The sequence below is a fragment of the Heteronotia binoei genome, chromosome 6 (genome assembly GCF_032191835.1).
Source record: "Heteronotia binoei isolate CCM8104 ecotype False Entrance Well chromosome 6, APGP_CSIRO_Hbin_v1, whole genome shotgun sequence".
Classification (NCBI taxonomy): Eukaryota; Metazoa; Chordata; class Lepidosauria; order Squamata; family Gekkonidae; genus Heteronotia; species Heteronotia binoei.
In genome coordinates, this window is record NC_083228.1 from 112,757,301 (window position 1) to 112,777,887 (window position 20,587).

The following is a 20,587-nucleotide window of genomic DNA, read 5'->3' on the forward strand; positions in this document are numbered from 1 at the left end:
CTTCGCGGGGCTTGAGCGCGAGTTCCTTTTGTGTTCATTTTGAATGGGTGCGGGAATGTAGATGAAGGGGGGGGGGTCTTTTTTTTTGTTTGCAACGCCTGCCTTCCTCGGGCGCACTTCCCTGGGAGTAAAACCCTGTTTGTCTTCGATGGAGCCGACTGGCCTCGGCTGGGATTGTGGAGGAAACCGGCGCCGGGCTTGACGAGAGTTTCCAGTCGAGGGTAGAGCCCCCCCCCCCCCCCTCAGTTGTGTCTGTCCGGCTTGTGCTTCTGGCTTTGTGCTCAGCCCTCTTGGCGCCCCGGTACTGCCTGCTCATGTGGACTCCACATCAAACCTCGTTTGGATCTCGGGGGCAAATGTACCCTGGAAAAGTGCCCGGAGGGAGGGGGAGAGGCGCGATCTCTGGCATTTTTACTCGGAAGCAAGCCCTGCAAATTGGAGGGGGCTGGCTTCTGCCCGGGGGGCGCGATTCCGGCCGCCGTCTTGGGGGTCGGTCTGTCTGCCCTTCTCTAAAGGACGGGAAGGCGCCGCACCGGGAGGGGAGAGTGGAGGGCTCATGGTTGTTGTTGTTGTTATCCGAAGGGATGGAAAGTTGCAAGCTGCTCGGCCTCCCCCCCCCCCCCCCCGGAGCTGCGCCCCTCTCGGAGTGAAAACAAAAATCCTCTGTGAAATTGAGTTGCTTGGGGACTCCGAAGGGGTTGCACCGCAGCTTTCCCAAAGACGAGTAATCCTTGAAGTGCGCTAGGGACTGCAGGGAAGGTCTCCCTGCATGAATTTAACCCTGAAAGGGCGCATTGCTCGGTTTTGTTCTCATACCCGCTAATTTGGACCACAAACCCCACACTTCGCCCCTCTTTGGGTTGGAAGCGTGCAAAATGGCTTCAGCGGGTTGGAATGAGGCAGGCCCCCTGAAATACCACTTTTAAGGTCTTGGTGGTTGTATTTCCTCCCCCCCCCCCCCAACATGGCTGTATCCTTTTAATCCTAGCATTATACAACTTTCAGGAAGTGTGATGCATAATGAATGTATGGAATGTGGCTTAGGACTTGGTGATGCTGTTCCCTCCTTGTTCCTGGAACGAGTCATCCTTCTAGCTGAACGATCTTGTGTCCCCGCACAGGATGTTTGACCGGGAGAGGGAGGAGGGGGCGGGATGTGGTTTAGCCGGCAGTTTCTTCGGTTCTTTGCTGTGGGCTAGAACTGGCTGGCTGCTTCAGTGAGCATTCCTGGCTCTGCGATGACTCTGTGCTTTGGAATAAGTCCCTCCTGGTAGGTCTCATGACTGGACAGAAGCATGCTGTCCAACTGGTAGAACATCAAATAATAAAGGCTCCTGAATGACTGTGCAAAATATTTTGCCCTGATAAAATTTAAGGTGTCGTTTTTTTGAAATGCGTTTTGGATTGCTGAGCTTGGTTTCATTACACGTGAAGTCGCAGCTATGCAAGAAATGCAGCTTTCAGGGTGAGGATGGCGGCGGGGAAGCAGGGTTTAGAAACCAAACCCAATAAAACAGCATTTACAGTATCATTAATCCTTAATGCAGATGAAATTTATTTCTCTTCCGCCTTCAGATTTATTACCAACTAGGCAAACATTCTCAAACGGATGGCGACTTGTCTCTGTGGAAGTCAACTTTTTCATTTGCTTCTTAGGGTGGTATTGCCGGAAGGGGGGGGCGGATTTGGAAGGAGGTCAAGACTCCCAAGTTTGCCTCGCCTTCTGTCAGCTTCTTTCGAGTGCTGCAGTAGCTGTCCAGGCCTGTGGGGGGCAGGCGTGTTCATGTGTTGGCGACGTTGGGGAACCACTGAGTTGGGGTGCGTGAGTCTGACTGAATGGCAGCGTGTGGAAATGCGGAAACTCCTTTTTTAAAAAAAGGCTTGAAAGGCGGGGGTGACTAAGCAGTTATGAGGCTGGCCAAGTTGCTTGCATCTGCGATGGCTGGGCTCCAACTTTTATCCGTCCGTGTAAGGAACCCATTGTCGGAACTGTCTAATTTACTGCTCCTTCAAACAGATGCTCCTTTTGGACTGCACACTGAGTTTGGGGGCAAGGAGAGAATATATATGATGAATGCAAGAGAATCTTCCTAGATGGAAAGGTGGGGTGAAATATGGGAGTGAGCTGTCAGTGTGAGGGAGGGAGGGAGGTGATGTGCCCAGTGGCATGCATTTCCAGAGGAGAGTATGAGCAATTGGGGGTGGGGAGACGTGCATGTATGCATGTATAGGATTGCAACGATCCAATTAAATGAATGGAAACATGAGAAGCAGCAGCTGTCCGCTGTGAATGCCTCTGTGTGAGAAAAGGCTGAACACTTGTTCTGGGAGTTAATAAGTCTGGGTTTTAGCTGACCTCATGTGCCTTGGGGCTACCCACAAAGCCAGTAAGAGGGGAAGTAGGAAGTGTGTGTATACTAAGGGGGTGTTGATGTTTTTCATTTCACCCTCCTCCAATCAGAGACTAATGGCCTTAACCCTCCCTTTGTCCTAGGCTGGCGATTGCAGGACTGTAGGAAGAAGTTTGGGAAGAAGAAGCAAATGGAGACAGACCTGGAGCAGCCCGTGGTGTGTGTGGCGGCACAGTCCCACTGCCAGGAGATGCAGTGCTCTCCTTCGGAGGTCTTTGCCCCACCGCTGAGGATCCCTGAGAAGATCCCGCCCATCAAACCTTGTTTTAAAAAAAAACAGCAAGCCCAGAAGAGGCTGGACACAGATAGGTTGAGGGCTTTGCGGCCCATCTTCACTAGTTTGCTAGGGGCTGGTACCTTAGATGGGATCTTTGTGCCACGGGGGCAGAACAGCGGCCATGGCAACTTGTGTGAACCTGTTGCCCAGAAGCCCATGGAGGTTGCTGCCCCATGTCCACAACCAGACAACAGCGTAGCTGTCTTGCTGCCAGGAGCTCCAGATGTTCAGGGACAGATAGCCGATGGGCCTGCTGGACAGGATGGCCAGGCTGGGGAGCAGGTCTTCCCATCTGTCACTTCTCCTGCTACTGAGGCGTTCCATACTGTCTCTGGTGATGCTGCTGCGTTTCATTCCTGCCCTGAGAAGATACTTGAAGGTTACCCTCCTGGGGTGGTCCAGGACCACAACATCTCCTTGGCTCCATGTGACTCAAAGCCTACTGATAAATCAGGAGCTGGGCTCTTCCAGGACAAAAGTGAGGAGGCTTCTCTTGACCTTGTGTTTGAACTCTTGAACCAGCTGCAGTATCACGTCCACCAGAAGGACGAGGTTGACATCTGTGTGGATTTTCTACAAGGGGTTTGTGTTTTGGGCAGCGATTGCCCCCAACATCACACAGTCCTGCCCTATCACTGGCAGGTCAGAAGGACCGCAAGCCAAGCTTGGCAGAGTGTGACCAATGACTCACAGGAACATCTGGAAAGACTCTACTGCAATCCAGACAATGACAGGGTGAAAGTCCGATATCGGTAAGTGGTATGCTAAGGCAGAAATGGAAAGTTATGTTGCTCTAACATGAAAATGTGTCTCTCAAATGTTCTTTTATAGTTTGGTTCTTTGTCATTTTGTTTACTAGAGGTAGTAGCTCTAGTAGGGTTTTTCCTTGTTTTCCGAAGTATCTGTTCACTGTCAAGCAGAACTGAACCCACCAAGTTAAAGAGTTCTGCGGACATAAAACCCGCACTAGAAACCATTGGAACAATTGTAGTGGGAGGGAACAAAATTCTGTTGATTGCTGTAATCTCCAAGCTTTTGACTTCAGTCCCTGTCAGTTGTGTTGACAGTGATTGCTGACAATGATTGGCTAAAAAAGGCCAAGGGATGCCTTGATGTTTCATTCATGGGATGTCCCATTCACATGTACCCAGTGGGAACTGCCCAGCTAATCTGAGGGGGTGCTGCAGAACTGCAGGATCCTGTTTTATTGGTTTTGAAGGTTGAAGCTATTGTCCCTGAGTTAATGTGTAAGATGACATTTGTACATAATGATACTGCTTTATGCTGAATCAAACCATTGGTCCATCAAGGTCAGTATTGTCTGTTCAGACTGGCAATGGTTTTCCAGGTTCTCAGGAACATAATCTGCCACGTAACTTCCTACCTGATGCTTTTAACTGGAGATGTCAGGGGTTGAACTTGGGTCTTTCTGCATACAAAGTAGAAGGTGTACTACTGAGCCTCCGTAGAGTTGGGGGGTGAATTAAGGAAAGACAGCGGTAAAACTGCTGATGTTGTATACGTGTTTGGTAATGTCCTGCTAAACCTTTGGTGTTATAAAAGTTTGCTCATCCGTGTGGACAGAGCATTGCATAAATAGGATGGGCCCTTTATGCTAGGCTTTAAATTATTTATTTATGAATTTAGCTTATACTTTGCCTTTATATCATTCTTCATGCTCCCCTCACAACAACCCTTTGAGGTAGGTTAGCCTGGGAGTATCTGAGTGGCCCACGGTCACCTGGCAAGCTTCCATGGCACTAGTGGGGATTCAAACCAGGGTCTCCCAGTTGCTAGTCGGACACTCTCATCACTACATTGCACTGGCTTCATAGAGCATCTGGTTCCGCTTTTTATCACTTCTCAAGTGAACTTTGCATGGAAAAGGTGCTGAGGAGGGAAAGGTGCCCTGCTCTTGAGGTGTTGCAGGGAGACTGAAGGCTGTGGGGGTTAACAAATCAGTATTAAGTGATATAAATGTGGATTTCACTTAGACTGAAGCCCTCCATGCTGCTCGGCTGAGTTTCTAAGCAGTGCATGATCAAAAGGACAATTGATTCGTGCTGAGAGATGGTGATTAGCACAAACAGCTCTTTGCCAATGCAGTAGATGGGGCATTGCCAGTTGCAGGGCTCTGGGGTCAAGGCAGTCCCAGAGCATTCATAGCTCAAGAGTAAATGAATGCTAAGTGACTGCTAAATACCCATGGGGGGGGGGGCAGTCACCCTGCAAGTTTGAGGAATGGCTGGCATGGGTTGTGTTTGAAAATGGAAAATAAACATTGCTTGGACTCTCCCTTTGTGTGGCCATTGTTGGGTAGGATGGGGGGAAATGTCAACATATCAGGTTTTTCCCCCTCCCTCTCACAGCTGAAAAACATGGAATGTCTCTTTCTAGCCAGATGGCAGAAGATGCCAAGAAAAAACCCTTCAAGCTAGACAAACTTGAGCTCATTTTTCCCAAATGTGTTTTCTTCTGCTACTGCTGCTGTCTCCCTGTCAAAGCAGGTGTGCCATGCTTGGGGGGGGGGGTGTGTGCTGTGCTTGTTTACCTCCCCCCTGGGTACTGGTGCAGAACAGACAGCTCACTGGCTCTGAATTGTGCATGGGGAACAGATACTTTCCCCTCACTCCTTACGTTGTTGTTTTTTACGCTTAACATTATGTTAAGTAAGCAAAGACTTGAAGTCATTTGCCCTCTTTGGCAGACAATTGGCACAAGCCCAGGACATCTTGCTGCCCCAGACAGCCGCACGGCATGAACCTCCAAAAGCTCTGTCCTGGAATTTGCTGCGATATCACAAGGGATGTTGCATCGCACTCCACCTCATTGGTGCCTTTTAAAGCTATTGTCTCCTTGAGCCACTGCGGGAACTGCTTGTGTTTTTGCGCACTGGTCCTACAGGCTGGTGAGTAGAATTGAGGTTCTTGGCATGGGTGGCAAAGGAAATCTCATGGTGCCATGTTTTAATTTGGCAAGAGGATGCAGTGGTTTCAGTTGCAGCGGTACAGAGAGTTTTTTAAGGTAGGGGGAGGGAAAAGGAGGCATATAATAGCAGGAACAGCTGGTTGACTGAATAGTTGCCTGAGGATGTTGTGGAATGCTTCCCCCCCCCCCCCGACATTTAGGAGAAGCTGAGTGAACATCTGTCACAGATGGCTGAGATTTGGAGTATCTAGCAATGTGGTTGCAAGAAATAAGGAGCCTGACTGCCTTCCATTTTCCTCATCCCAAGTCTGCACCATTGGCAACAGTACCCTAATAAGGGATTCAAATAGCAACTTTTTGTGTGTGTGTTTTTAAGGGCTTTGGTTTGGGAGCTTTCGATTTTGAGAGCCAGCCAATACCAGAGGGGTGGGGAGAAAGAATGTGTGTCTCTTTTCACAGCACAGATGCCACCGTTCTTTCCTCCACGTTGACGTCTCATGCTGATCTCTCAAGTTCCGCATCCATGAGGTAGATATGCCTCCTGGGTAAAGCTCCTTTTAAACATAAGGGGCTTATTCCAATTAGAGAAAGTGGTTGTTAACACAGCTGTGCCGATTTTGTTGGATGCACCCTGGTCCCTCCAGCACAGAAGACACTGCTTCTGCTATTATGTTTTGTTGCATAGAAAGTATTTGTGCTCCAGAAAAGTTGCACGTAACATGTGAATTCATATAGCTCTGTCCCTCATGCTGAGGAATTAATCGTTAGGCATTTTCTGTGTAGAAATTCTTTCCTTGTTGATATTTAAAGCAATCTTAAAATACTCCATTGTTCTACAACCATTAACAGTGCATACCTATGCAGAGTCATTCCAGTCTAAGCATGTTGGTTTTGATGGGGCAAAACTGGAGTGAGTCTACATAGGATTGCACTGTAAATGTTTGGTATCTCCACATTTGGAGTTCCTGTCTGGTCAGGCATTTTGTGGGAAGACATTGACCCATGCCCTAGATTGTGATCTTCATAAAGTTTAAGCCATATAGGACGTCTTGCCATATTGCAGTAAAAAGATAGCTGAATAACGAACACATTTCCAGATAGGTGGGATAATATTTAAACCTAGTACTTGCTTATTTTAAAAGCCTTGTGGAAGGCTCCCAGAAGATACAGCTAGCTGTATGTACTTAAGAAGTCCTGCATCAAGGACAGCTGAATTGAGGAGACCTGCATATTTGTTACTTTCAGTTGTGGAAAACTCTGCAAGGGGGGGGGGGGCACATTGAAACATAGTTGCAGTTGTTGAGAATGTATGCAGCCCCCAGCTTCAGTGAAGGTGGCAAATATAAAAGGCCTGATGAAGTCTAACCATGTTGTGTAGATGTTCCTTAAGTTCACTTAAACACTAACCCATCTAAAACCTCAGGACTTCAATTCCAGAACTCACTAGCCATTGGTCACCTACTGCATCTAGCAAGTCATGACTTGTCCAAAGGTGAAACAAAAGGATTCTGGCATGTCCCCCTCCATTTTATGTTGGGAGGGATGCATGCTGGATACTTCCTCCTAGTGGGTTTGGCCCTCCCCAGAAAAGCTGCTCATGGGTGTCTCTGGAGTGGGTTGAGCTTCCAGCTTCCAGATGCTTTTAGCTGTGAAGAGTCTAGTTCTTCTCCCCACCCCACCCCTTTTTTGTGTGTGTTCTATGTCTCCCTTCACCTCTGTTTCATGTACCTTTGTTCTTTTTACTGAGATGCGAGGAGACTTGGAGGAGGCCTTGGCTATTTTCACTCTATTAAGTGGACAAACTGTGTTATGGAGCATCTTTGTAGAAGTCTTGGGAGCTTAATCAGTCCTCAGGCCTTTGCTTTGGATATGCCTAATGTGTGCCAGATAGGGGTGGGGTTTTTTTGTCAGTCACAGCTGACTTATGGTGACCCATAGGGTTTTCAAGGCAAGAGATGTTCAGGGTGGTTTGCCATTGCTTTCCTTGCATAACGACACTGGTATTCCTTGGTGGTCTCCCATCCAAATACTAACCGGGGTTAATCCTGCTTAGCTTCCAAAGTCTGACGAGGTCAGTCTATCCTACGCTATCCAGGTCAGGGCTCAAGTTGACTTGTTTGTATCAAAATGTTTGCAAAGTCTGGCAATTTGGCCTCAAAGCTGCCTTGGTCCAATGTAGCTTGGTGATGGCGCTGAACCAGTGGTCACTGCAACCTGGGCTTTTCTCTCCTTGCAAAGCAGTGCTGTGTTCCCTGGCAACGAGAAGCAGATGGCCTCCAGGCCCAACATGCTGCTATGAACAGCTTGAGCAAGTTGAGGCTCCTGGTTTGCATGGTTACCAGTCTTATTTGGCTAAAGCCATTAATCTTTTTTGGTCAGACTAGCTTCAGAGGTCTCTCTAAAAGGCTGCATGCAACAAGGAAACGTGCAGTTCCAGCAGTTGGGATAGGCCAAGAATAGACAAGCAGAAGCTAGCTTTGATAGACAACTAGCAAGGGATAGCTGTTTGTTTCTCCTTTGTTTTGAGTACAGCTTGCATGGCACGGTGACCCATCATTGCATTCTGCAGCCATAATATTTTCATTGTTCAGCCTTTCAAATAAGTTCACAGTTCTGGGCCATTGACCCAAATGGTGACTTAAGAATGTCAACCGTGTGGTCTGCAAATTGTTCATTTTAAACATCTTGCTCCTGGTCTGCATTTATGGAGGATGTATGTGACTCCTTCCTTTTCTCCTTTTTAATTCAAGATTTTGCTCCCTTTTCATCTTGAGCCCCTGACAACAATAAATAGAAACATAGCGGGTGTACACCTCATGCAGGAATAATTCACTTCCATGGTGTGTTTATTAGAAGAGATCTTGCAGAATTGTTTTCTGGACATTGTCATAAGACAATGATACTACTGAAGTTACTACTAAATATACTTTATTTCTTGTATCTGCGCTTCTGTAGATCAGTGATTATACATTCACATGGCACGTTCCCAAACATAAGTATGCAGACTGTCCAAGACACGTGGAGCAGTGGTGTAGATCAATGTACTCTAACACAGTTTCTATAGCATCAGCTGTTTATTTCTTGGTACACTTGCATCTTCCTCAAAACAAAGAGCTAGCCCTGGATTCTTCCACTTCATTGGAGTTGCTTCAAAAGAGGGTAAAAGACTTCACCTTCATTGTAGAGAAGTGACTTCCTCCATCACAGGAAGATGCTTGGAACCACATGACATTCCCTAGTGTATAGTGATTGGGCCCAACCTCTGTAGGTGCCATGTTGTGATTGGCCCTCCCCTTTCATTGTGGCAGCCATTTTATCATGGTGCACTGAGTTCTCAACATTTCCAAAGTGACCATTGGTTCAAAAAAGGTTGGGGACACCTGTTCTAGCTCAGCACTCTTCGTGCTGTACTAGGCTACTGTTGTCTCTTCATATTTAGAAGAGTATATGGTCTTCCCCCTTGGGACCCTTCCACCTTATTGTGAGTGTCCTATAAATAATTTGTTGCCTTGTAACAGGGACTTGCACTAATCGGCTTTTCATAGCTAAATGTAGTAATTCCATTTTCTGGCAACATAAAATGCAGACAGACACTTCTGTTGAGACAGGGATGCTTTAGGCGCAGGCAGTCAGCCCGCTCCCTCAGAAAGGCTGTCTTGTTCACAGGAGAATTTCTCTGCAAAGATCTCAGTGGAACTGTCTTCCCTTTGACTTGTTCTCTCTCCTCCATGTGACAGATCCTGAATCTCCAGAAAATTCTTCTTCCTGCGTATTTCTGGCTTAAAGGATGGGAGCATCAATTTTAATCCTGTTAGAAATGCTTTTTAAAAAAAATTCTAGATTTACATGCAAGTTGTTCACTTCCTCCAACGCCTTCCTGGACTCCCCCCCCCCCTCCTCCCATAGTCCCAACAATGATTTGTCCAGGTGTTTCTGCAAAGGATTTAAACTTTATACATTTTTTTTACAAAAATTAAATACCATCTTGTGACTGACTAGCTTGGCAGTACTCAAAATCCACTCAGCTGGATGACTTTTAAGATCTTTGCTTTCTGAATTTTGCCCCCCCTCCCAAAGCACCAAGAATTTAAAGGACTGCTGATGTGTTTCAGCAGATTCTTGGTTCCCTTTTTATGCACTTCTATTTACATATGAAACAAAACTAATTGCCTTTATCTGCTGCGCAGATCTAGGAAAGTTGAGAGAGGCACGTGTGTAGAGGACTTGCATGAATTCTCAACAGGCCTTTTTATTCCTGTTACTATGTAGATAAGACCCGAGGAAACAGCTGTCACCTGGTATTCAGGTCTAGGTCAGCTTGTTCCCTGTAATAAAAACATGGCTTTTGAATGGGATAGAAACTATAGGTAAATCCAGCAATTTAATTGAACTATTATAAAGAGCTCTCCACCCCAGGCAGTCTCAATAGCATGCTTGCTAACTGCATTTTACTGCTTAAAAAAAATAATAAATTCCAGTCGTGATGCTTAATCCAAGAGTCAAGCTGTATGGGATGGCAGATGTTCCATCTTGTTAAATGCAGAACTGACTAGTAGCATAAAGGGAGGGGGCAGACTGACAATGAAAGGGACTTTGGTTCTTTTCTTCGCATGCAGTTTACCTCCCTGCAGTTCTCTAACTTTTTATCTAGCTGAAGTCAATTGTGATAGCTAAACTCTGCTGTGGAGGGTGTCGTTAGCATCTCTGCTCTGGGTTGTTACGGTACTGGTGGTTTTGGGGGTGGAGGCTGGAGTTTGGGGATGAACCTCAGTGGGTATAATGTCATAGATTCCACCTTCAAAAGCAGCCATTTTCTCCAGTGGAACTGATCTCTGTAACTTGGAGGCCTGTTGTAATTCTGGGAGATCTCCAGCTACCACCTGTAGAATGGCAGCCCTATGCAACATGTAGAAAGGGAAGTTATAGGGAAATAAGCACTGGGTTTTGTACTTTACTGTGTAAAATTGGACCTTAAGTTTTCATTTCCTAACCTTTAGAGTGGTTCTGAGAGTGCCACTTATTTTTATTGCTCATTATATCTTGTAGTAGTTTTCAACTTGGATTTGCAAAATAGTGGCATGTGCATCTCTTAATAAATCCAACTTGTGCAAAATGTACATCCTACTGAGTATGGTGGCCTATATGAAGCTACCCATCTGAATCTGTGTGAAGCTAAGACATACTATCTAGAGGTGAACATGGCAGTCTAAACCAGAGAAACAACAGTGGCATCTGTTTCCTGAAGCAGCTCTTTATTGGCGCAATTTAAATGCCTTCTGGGTGAAAACAGTATCTGCCTTCTCTAACCGACCTGCTGAGTTTTCATTGGTAACGAAAACAGATAACAACTTTCACCTGCATTTTGATTGGAATTACTGTTGTGTCACTGATGCCACTGTATGATTTTTATGAAGCTCAAAACTTTGGAAATAAAGACTGTTAATGTAGAGCCTGTTTCTGTAGTCTTTCTGTTTTGCTGGACATATCAAGTATTTAAAAGTCCAGAGCTGCTCGAAGATGGGCTGTTCACTGACCTAGAAGCATAGGCGTGACAGGTGCTTTGGTACTAAAGTCTGCTGGTAGTTCCACACTGGAACGTCATAGGCTGCCCGGCGCCTGCTTACAGTGGCTTGGAAAGTAGATGAGGCTTTTAAGCCTTTAGAACTCTCTCTGCCTGCCCCACTCATCCCTCCCAGTGGGTCCCTATCAAATGTGAAGTTTGTAGCTGCGATTGCACTAGGTGAGAAGCCGGTTTGTATTGCTTGTATACATAGCTACCGTTGCTAGGGCACAAAAGGTTAGACAAAAGGAGAACAAAGCGTTGTCTACCAGTTTCCAAGAGTGAGTAAGCAAAGGCTTGCTTCAAGTGGGGCTGGGTTTTTTTTCCTATCCTGCTCCTCCCCAGCTGCAGTTGCTTTATGGGTATGGACCAGTTGACCAGCACTGATGAATCAGTGCCCCGTCAGGGAAGTGAGAGCTCAAGCTTCAGACCACAGCCTAGAGGCAAGGTGCCCTTCTGGCCTGCAGGAACTGGTGAATCAGAGGCATTTTGGCCATCATACTGTGGTGAGACGTTGCAAATGCATAACCTTCTGTTGACTGGGGGCTCGTTCTGTCACCTGTTCCCACAGGGTGTGGAGTGCAAATTTCACATCCACACCCTAACAACGAGGCAGAGTACTGGAATACAATGGTCTGGACTCACGAAGCTGCCGTATCCTGAGTCAGATCATTGCTCCATCAAGATCAGTATTTACTCAGACTGGCGACAGCTCTCCGTGGTCTCAGGTAGAGATCTTCCACATCACCTACCGTCTGATCTTTTTAGCTGGAGATGACGGGGATTGAACCTGGAACTTTCTGCATGCCAAGCGGAGGCTCTACTGCTGAGTCACAACCTCTGAAGATACACACCCTGCCTCCCTTCCGTAGCTTAGGCTGCATATGCACATGGGTTCGAGAGTTGGCTCTCCCACTGTACCCTTCCCTCCCCCTCACTGAGCCCATGCTTGTTGAAAATTACTCTGTGAAGACAGTATGGGCTGTTCCAACATACTTGCTTTCTACTAGAGATTATGAAAAGGACATTATGGAAATGGCACCTGGTCAACCATTAGGGGGGTTTTTTGTGTGTCTGCAGGCATTCTCACCCTCTGGAGGCACTAACTTCATTGAGTCTGCAAGAAATCCTGCTGCTTCTTTAAAAGTGTCTTGAGCCTCCTAGCACAAGGGTTTGCGGTGATGAATGCAAATTCTTTTTGCTTCTCAGAACATTAAGATAATTCTACTTCTCAGTGTTCAGACTACTGCCCATATTGGTTTGCAATAGTCAGAAGGTTGGCAGGGGCCACTAAAGCTGCAGTAGGTTGGCCCAGGCTCATGACTAGGGCAGGTGTGCTCCCAAATGGAACTCTCAGCCATGTTTTTTACCAACTCTGCAGTCAGATGCTGGTGCTGCACTCTTGAGGTTCACCACAGCATTGGATGGGGGGAATGCAGATGTGGGGCACTGGGAAATCTTGTGTCTGGGTTGTGCATGCTGAAGGGATGGCAAGTTCTCCCTTTCCCCATTGATCTGATCCCTATCATATTTCCATCCAGGACTAAGACATCTGTGGTTTCATTTGCAGAGGCCCAGCATCATGTCACATGGCTCTGAAACAACCCATAAAGTCATTTAGATCCTACTAAAGGCTTAAACTGCCTTGAGTTCAAGCAAATTTCCAAAAGCAAGGAATCCCACCTGATGGGGAAAACCTAGCAAATGCCACTGGGTGTTCTTGGCTGATCTTGTAATAAGGCTTGTGGAAAGAAGAAGTTTCAGGTGTATCAGGTAGGGTTCAAAGCCAGGGTCTTGATGCAGGAGGATTGCTCCTGACTGAACAAATATTTTTCTAGCATGAAAGTTGTGCAAGGAAATGGCACTTGCTTAGATTTTGTGTGAGAGAGCCTGTTTGGTGTAGCGGTTAAGTGCATGGACTCTAATCTGGGAGAACCAGGTTTAATTCCGCCACCCCCCTCCCATCTCTGTGTGCACCTGCTGAGTTAGCTTGGGTCAGTCACAGTTCTTGAAAGAGTTGCTCTCTCAAGGGAAGTTCTCAAAAGAGCTTTCTCCACCACCACCACCCCCTGCTTTACAAGGGTATCTGTTGTGGGGAGAGGAAGGGAAATGAGATTGTAAACTGCTCTGAGACTCCCAAGTGAGGGGTGGGGTATAAATCTAATCTTCAACTCTGCTTTTTGGGATGCAAACTGATAAAAGCAACTAGAGATATTGGTAGTTACTGAAATAGCAGCCTTGTTTGAAGTAGAAAAGGGAGTCTTTATGCTGTAAAGAGATGAGGGTAGATCTGGGGATACCTGTTGCTTTGATTGCACGTACCTCTTGTTGTGATAGCAAGAGCAGCTTGTGTACTCAGCATGGGGTGGGGGTGGGGAGAGAGCTAGCCACTCTGCTCAGCAAAGCTTAAAGACCTTCCTCCAACTTAAGTAGTTCTTATGTTAAAAGGAATTTGGGGGGTGGGAAGTAATATACTGTGCTATAAAATATTGGCCAGATATTTTTGGCTTCATTTGCACAAATTTCTCATTTTTCTGTAATTGTGCTGGTATTTCTGGGAGATGCAAAAATGAGCAAATGCAGAGCCTTGAAACTTCACTGCAGAAAATCTGTCATTCCCCTCTTGGACTTCACTAGGAACTAGTCATAACCTTTGCAAGCCTTTAGTTGGGCCTTTATTTCTGATGGTTGGTTCTAGGATGTTGAAATTAGCATCAGGTTTTGGTAAACTGAGAACTGCAGGAGGAAACAGGTCAACATTCAGACTTTCTTTCCTTCTTCACATGAAAAGTACACTTGAAAGCATCTTCCTTTAGAAGACCTTCCCATGAAATGCAAATTTATTGTGATTCCAAATGCAGTTACCTGGGAAAACTGAATGGAAGTGAGGCTGTATCTGGGATGTAGACAGGATTGCCAGGTCTCCTGTTATATTTGTGAGACCGTGCGGTGAAAACTCTCTTGTGGTGTAATCCTAGAGTGGCATCGTGCCACTTGGTCCACCCTGGAAATGACATTGCCTCATTGATGTGACAGTATCCCCCACCCTATAGGAATGCTGTGTTCTGAAGAAACTGTTGACATTTCTGAGCTCTTCTGTGCCATTACAAAGTGTAACTTTATAAATCATTGCCCTTTCAGTAAACCAGGGCTTCTCAGGTGGTGTGAGCTAACAAATAGACTTAGTGAGAAGACAGGAGAGTGTCCCTATAAAAATGGTTTTTTTAAGACATCTTGTCTACTCCAAGCCTGCTGAAGTCTGTGTTTAAGTGTCCATGGAACCTTGGAGGCAATGCAACCATGAGATCTCAACCAGTTGGGAGTTGTGTGGGTCACATGGAAACAATCTGCCTGCCACTTGCTTCCTTTGGCCTGGGGCCTAAAGAGGAGGATTGAACTGGGAAGGTGTACATTATCTGTCATCTTTCACATACACCATGGACTTTTGGGTTGCAAGGGTGGGGAGAGTATATCTGCCATACTTCTATTCCCCAAGGAGGCAGGTTGGTGTATGTGACTCTCCCTTAATTTATCCTCCTAAAAACCAAGAGGTAGGTTAGATCGAGAGGCGGGGCAAGACTTAACTAAGATCCTCCATGGAGCCTCACGGCTGAGTGGGGACACCAAAGTTCAAATACCCCAATTCTAGTTCGCCTAGGGTTCAGGGGAGAAAGAGAGTGGACTGGACTGTGAGAGCACATTCTACTAAATGGTCTTCCTCTGAGCCTTTTTTCTCTGAAAGGATCCTTTAAAATAGTGTGTCATCTGGCCTGAAGCATGGATCAGCATGGCCAGATCAGATGTCTGCAAATAAGGAGCTGACTTCCTACCCAACAGTGCAATCCCAAGCAGAGCTACTTAAGGGGGCATTCTCATTGGAAATGTTCTTAGGATTGCATCGTAAGTGAACTCAGAACAAAGTCTTTTGATGTCATAGCCACTTGTTTCTCCAGCCACAGACAGACCTGACAAGACTTACAGGCTTTTAACAGCAAAAAATTTGTACTCCCATCTGTGGTAAGAGAGAACAGTCCCTTCTAAAACAACAGCAGCGGCGGCAGCCCTTCCACCCAGCTTCCTGTGGAATGTGCTCAGCTTTGCATCCAAGTACGCATTCCATTGGAGAATGCAGCAGTCCTGCCACAGAATAGTCTGGCTTATTTTGTGACAATATGCTTTGCAGTTATTTTCCCCCGACGTGTCTTTATTTTTATTCTCTCAGAATACCTTTCTCACAAAAGTTCTCATAGCCGTGTTCAGTGCTGCAGAATACGAAAAAAAAATGCTGTCCATTTTAAAACATGACCTGAAATATGAACTACATTTGCATACCCCAGTAGAACAGGGTATGCTGGACCCAAGATTCACTTTTCCCAGTCAAGCAAAAGAGGTCTTGGTGCAATTTCAGGCTTTTGCATGAGCTTGAAGATACGTTTTGATCCTTTTGCAGATTGCGATGATTATCTTAATCCAGATAAATTGGTGGAAGCCTCGTTTGATGCGAATGAGGGTGGGTGTTCGCCTCTTGGGCCACCACAGGTCAGAAAAAGCTTTTGATAAAGTTCCTCATCAAAGGCTCCTTAGAAAGCTTGAGAGTCATGGAGTAAAAGGACAGGTCCTCTTGTGGATCAAAAACTGGCTGAGTAATAGGAAGCAGAGAGTGAGTATAAATGGGCAGTCTTCGCAGTGGAGGACGGTAAGCAGTGGGGTGCCGCAGGGCTCAGTACTGGAGTACTGTGTGCAGTTCTGGTCGCCGCACCTCAAAAAGGATATTATAGCATTGGAGAAAGTCCAGAGAAGGGCAACTAGAATGATTAAAGGGCTGGAGCACTTTCCCTATGAAGAAAGGTTGAAACACTTGGGACTCTTTAGCTTGGAGAAACGTCGACTGCGGGGTGACATGATAGAGGTTTACAAGATAATGCATGGGATGGAGAAAGCAGAGAAAGAAGTACTTTTCTCCCTTTCTCACAATACAAGAACTCGTGGGCATTCGATGAAATTGCTGAGCAGACAGGTTAAAACGGATAAAAGGAAGTACTTCTTCACCCAAAGGGTGATTAACATGTGGAATTCACTGCCACAGGGGTGGTGGCGGCCACAAGTATAGCCACCTTCAAGAGGGGTTTAGATAAAAATATGGCGCACAGGTCCATCAGTGGCTATTAGCCACAGTGTACGTGTGTATATAAATTTTTTTGCCACTGTGTGACACAGTGTTGGACTGGATGGGCCGTTGGCCTGATCCAACATGGCTTCTCTTATGTTCTTATGTTCTTAAAATTGTGGTCCTCATGCTATAGCTTGATGGACATTGCAGTAGTATCACCACAGAAGAAACCCTCGCTCTCTAAGCCAAAAGGAAGTATCTGTTTCTTCAATTGTACTTCAAGTCACTTTTTTGCCAAATGCCTTGACAGTAACTCTCCTGTTTGTAAGAGATCTTGTTCATCCTAATTTAGCTCTCTCCATAAAAAAACAGGCACCATGTGTGGACCTTGGCAATCTCAAAATACGTGGTCCAGCTTGCTGGTTTTCTAAGGTTGTTCTTCTGTGTTTGTTTTTGGTCCTCAAGCAGCTGGGAGGCCTCTGGTGGATTGAAAAAGTGAGCAATGCCTTTAAACAAATGAATAAACAAAACACCAGAATCGGTTAAATACCTGGTTTAGCTTCATAGAGACTCCAGCAGAGCCTGTTCCACTAATCTCGCCTGGCCGCTATCTAAACCAGGTCTTCCTAGTGGAGACATTCCCGCAGTCCTTTGTCTTACCACTCTTATCTGTCCCTGGGATGTCCAGAAACTACTTAGGAAATTATGCTGCAGGCAGTTGAAACAAAAGTCACAACTCCAGTGGATTGGGATGGTGGGTGAGTTCATAAAGAGTCTGCTGCTTTCCCCGTGATATTATGAGGGCTTTTTTTTTTAAGGAGGGGAAAACACTCCATGGGGATGGAAGCATAAATTGCAGGAGTACAATAAAAACTGCAGTTGTTCCCTTGGAATGTGCAAGCAGATCAATATTTATCAAGTCCATCTAATGCAGTTGTCAGATTAAATTCTTGAATATCCCATTCAACACACAACGGCTTCATAAAATATGTAGACTTCAGCTATTTCTATGCTGGCTGCCAGCAAATGGGGGGGGGGGGGGATAAAATCTTTAGTATGCTTTCTTCTTTGCAGTGTTCCAAGTGGCTTTGCTGGGTTTATGAGCACACGATACTGAAGTTAGCATGAAAGTGATTTTGTAAAGGGAAGAATCTAATGATACTTTAAAAAAACACTGAGATCTTTAAAATTGTAAGACCTCATATTATGGAAGCAGCTTTACAGCAGCCCAGAGAATGAACTCTTGTTTGCTCTGGTAAAAAAACAAACAAACAGGCAAATAAATAACGGGTTGCTTGTGGCAATTGAAAGCTTAATTACTAAGCCGAGCAGGCAGGGACCCCTTTTGAAATTGGAGGAGATCTGTTTTTGTCATGTTATTGATGTGAGATTGATCACAGGCACAGGTATATGTGTTCTGGTGAGCTGGCAAAATAAAGAGAATGCTCAGGTTTCCAAAAAAAATTTTTGCGGAGTTGGAAGAAAGATTTAAGGTGAATGTTTTTTATTGTTTTCCTGCTGACATTCAATTTTTCTTGGCTAAAAAAAGAAAAACACTATACAGTGTAACTAATCTTGGAAGAGCTCTAAATTGGCTGTTACTTTGTCTACTCAAGCCAGTGTGAAAGCAATGAACTCCCAAGTAGATCGCAGATGCTAGTTGATTACCAGGTTATGAGATATGGAGCAAACTTCTTTGCTGTCTCTCTCAATAACGGCAACAACAACAAAAACAGCATGAGTTTTATGAACACAAGTGCATCTGCCTTTTTTCCTGGTTAGAACTACGGAATAAATTTAGTTTATGATGTCATCAGGTCAGCATAAAACTAGCCATAAAATCTGCTGGCAATTATCAAAATACTTTGTATTTGCACATTCCACGGGCAGGATTGGGATAGCGTTGCACATACAATGTTTGGTTTATATCAGAGTTAAATAGATGTGCAGTTGCACATATATGGAGTTGGGAGTCCCACCAGCTTTTTCTTTTCAGTTTAATCTTGCCCCACTCCCCTCCTTGCTACAGACTCCAACCCATATGGCTTTAGTCAAAACAAGACTTACTATTGCCAGTAATAACCTGCTGATGGTCAAATAAGATTCCCTCCTCCCACCCAGTGGAAAAGCTGGTTAGATCCAACCCATGTTTTCCCAGATCTACTTGACCAGCAAATGCTGGCAGAGACCATTCTTCAGAAACAGCATTTCAGATTCCATAACATGAGGACTAAATGACCTTATTGTGACAGCTGCGGTCAGGAGGAGCAATTTCCATAAAACTAGCCTGACAAGGAAGCAGCTTAAACAGCATATGCTAGATAATAGGATCTTGACTTTTGGAAGGCCTTGTTTTGGAAGTAACTTAAATATAGAAGTAACCAGAGCTTTTTTTATAACAGGAACTCCTTTGCGTATTAGGCCACACACCCCTAATGTAGCCAATCCTCCAAGGTCGGGGGCGTATAGCCTAATATACAAAGGCGTTTCAGCTACAAAAAAAGCCCTGGAAGTAACTATAGCACAAATGTATTATATCTCCGGGCTTTCTAAAAATGATTTTTTTAAAAAAATTCTAGATGAAAACATGTAATGTATGGGACGTGGTCACTTCGTACCTTTTTCAGAAACTCTTGTAACTGGAATTTGGCTTTAAAAACAATAATTATCTACTATAATCTTCCAAAAGACCAGTGCCCCATTGTTTAAATAAAGCAATAACGTGGAACAGTACTGTGAAAAGTTGTCAGTGGCTATTGAGAAGCAAATAAAAACCATGGAAGCAGCCCCCCCACCCCCCCGCCGCCCCGTATGCCTTTGAAAATTTCAGTGTGCAAAGTTTGTTGAACTCTTGATAGCCCAACTGTGAAATTAGCAGGGCATTCCATTTGCCCAGTCAAATGAGATTTGTTCAACAATGCAAAAATGACTAGGTACAGCTTGATGTCTCAACACTTGAAACTAAACCAGCCCTCTCCTGAAGTCATTTGGTGCATTTTGTTCCTGAATTAATGGGAGAACAGGTGCTCCAGTGTACTTAATGCTTGTACTAAAGGGGAAGGGGCTGGAAGATGTTGTCTAGCAAACAGTACCTTTTTTAAACCATTGAGGTTTAAATGTCACAACTGGGAAAAGTCAATAGCCTTTTTTGAACTGTGCCAGGGTTGTCCTCTTTTCCCTGTACCTGTGGCAAAAGGTGAATTTTGCCACTTGGGTCAGTTGGCAATAACTGCGTAGCACCCAATCCAACCACATTTGCATTTCCCCTCTTGTGAAAGACCAGCTCTTACAAAAGAGAACCCCTTTTCTGGGTTAAGCTGTCTCATCCAGTATAGGCATACCAGGAAATGAGGCTTGCCACTGGCACTAGGTCACATATTAATGGGGCAGCCAAGTGATAATGGCTGTCAGATGATGTTCGTACAGTGCTGCCTCTTGCCTTGGATGGGCATACATCTATTTCAGCCGTTTTGGAAAGTCTGTTTGTTTAACAGTCTCTCTGATTCTGTGAATCAGTGGAAGCAAGTTGCTGACTGAACACTTCACACCATAATAGGGAACAATATTTACTCCTGATGCCAGTTTCTGGGAAACTTGGAGAGGTGCTGGAATTTAGAGTGAAGAGCTCCTGCTTTGCTTGGGAAAGGTTTCAGGTGCAGTTGCTGACATTTCCAGTTAAAAACAGACACTGGGAAAGATCCGTCCTTGCCTGAGACCTGGGAAAGTTGAAGTTAGATGGACCAGTGGTATAAGGATTGTTCATCTTTTGCTTTCTCCCAGAGCTAGCTGAATCACTAGCTGCTTAATGTCTTATTCTAATTGAACCTGTCCTCTTTGTCCGTGTTAAAATCCAATCCTGCCCCCTCTCCAGCACTGTAAACGCATGAAGTTGAAACAGACCATTGGTCTATCAAAGTCAATATTGTCTATTCTGCCTGGCACTAGCTGTCCTGGATCTCAGGTTATCGCCTTCCACTTGATCTTTTTTATCTGGAGGTGCTGAGGATTGAACCTGGGATCTTCTGCATTGCCAGGCAGATGCTCTGAGCCACAGCCCCTGGTCTGTACTGTGGACAAGTAAGTGCTTGAGCTCTTGCAGTGACAGGACAGCAGCCTGTAGCTTTGCTTCCCTTCTGTTTACAAAGCCACCAACCCTTTACTAAAGCTGGTGAGTGAGCAGGGTCAAATGTCCATGGATCAGCACCTGTATAGAGTGTCAGGAGTACATCCTTTGCCCAGCTGCTGTTGTGAAATAGAAGAATGGGCTGTTAACGCTTAGAATTCTCATTTCCTTATGGTTC

The 20,587-nt window shown here is 45.3% G+C and overlaps 1 protein-coding gene across 2 annotated transcripts in view; it reads left to right on the forward strand.

The window, feature by feature from the left end:
- TIPARP (TCDD inducible poly(ADP-ribose) polymerase) overlaps positions 1-20,587 on the forward strand; it is a 28,461-nt gene that overhangs the window by 665 nt on the left and 7,209 nt on the right. For both annotated transcript variants that reach the window (XM_060242377.1, XM_060242376.1), the window contains exon 2: positions 2,495-3,440. In XM_060242377.1, the coding sequence (XP_060098360.1) occupies positions 2,542-3,440 (899 nt within the window). In that variant the 5' untranslated portion in view covers positions 2,495-2,541. The remainder of the gene's footprint in view (positions 1-2,494; positions 3,441-20,587) is intronic.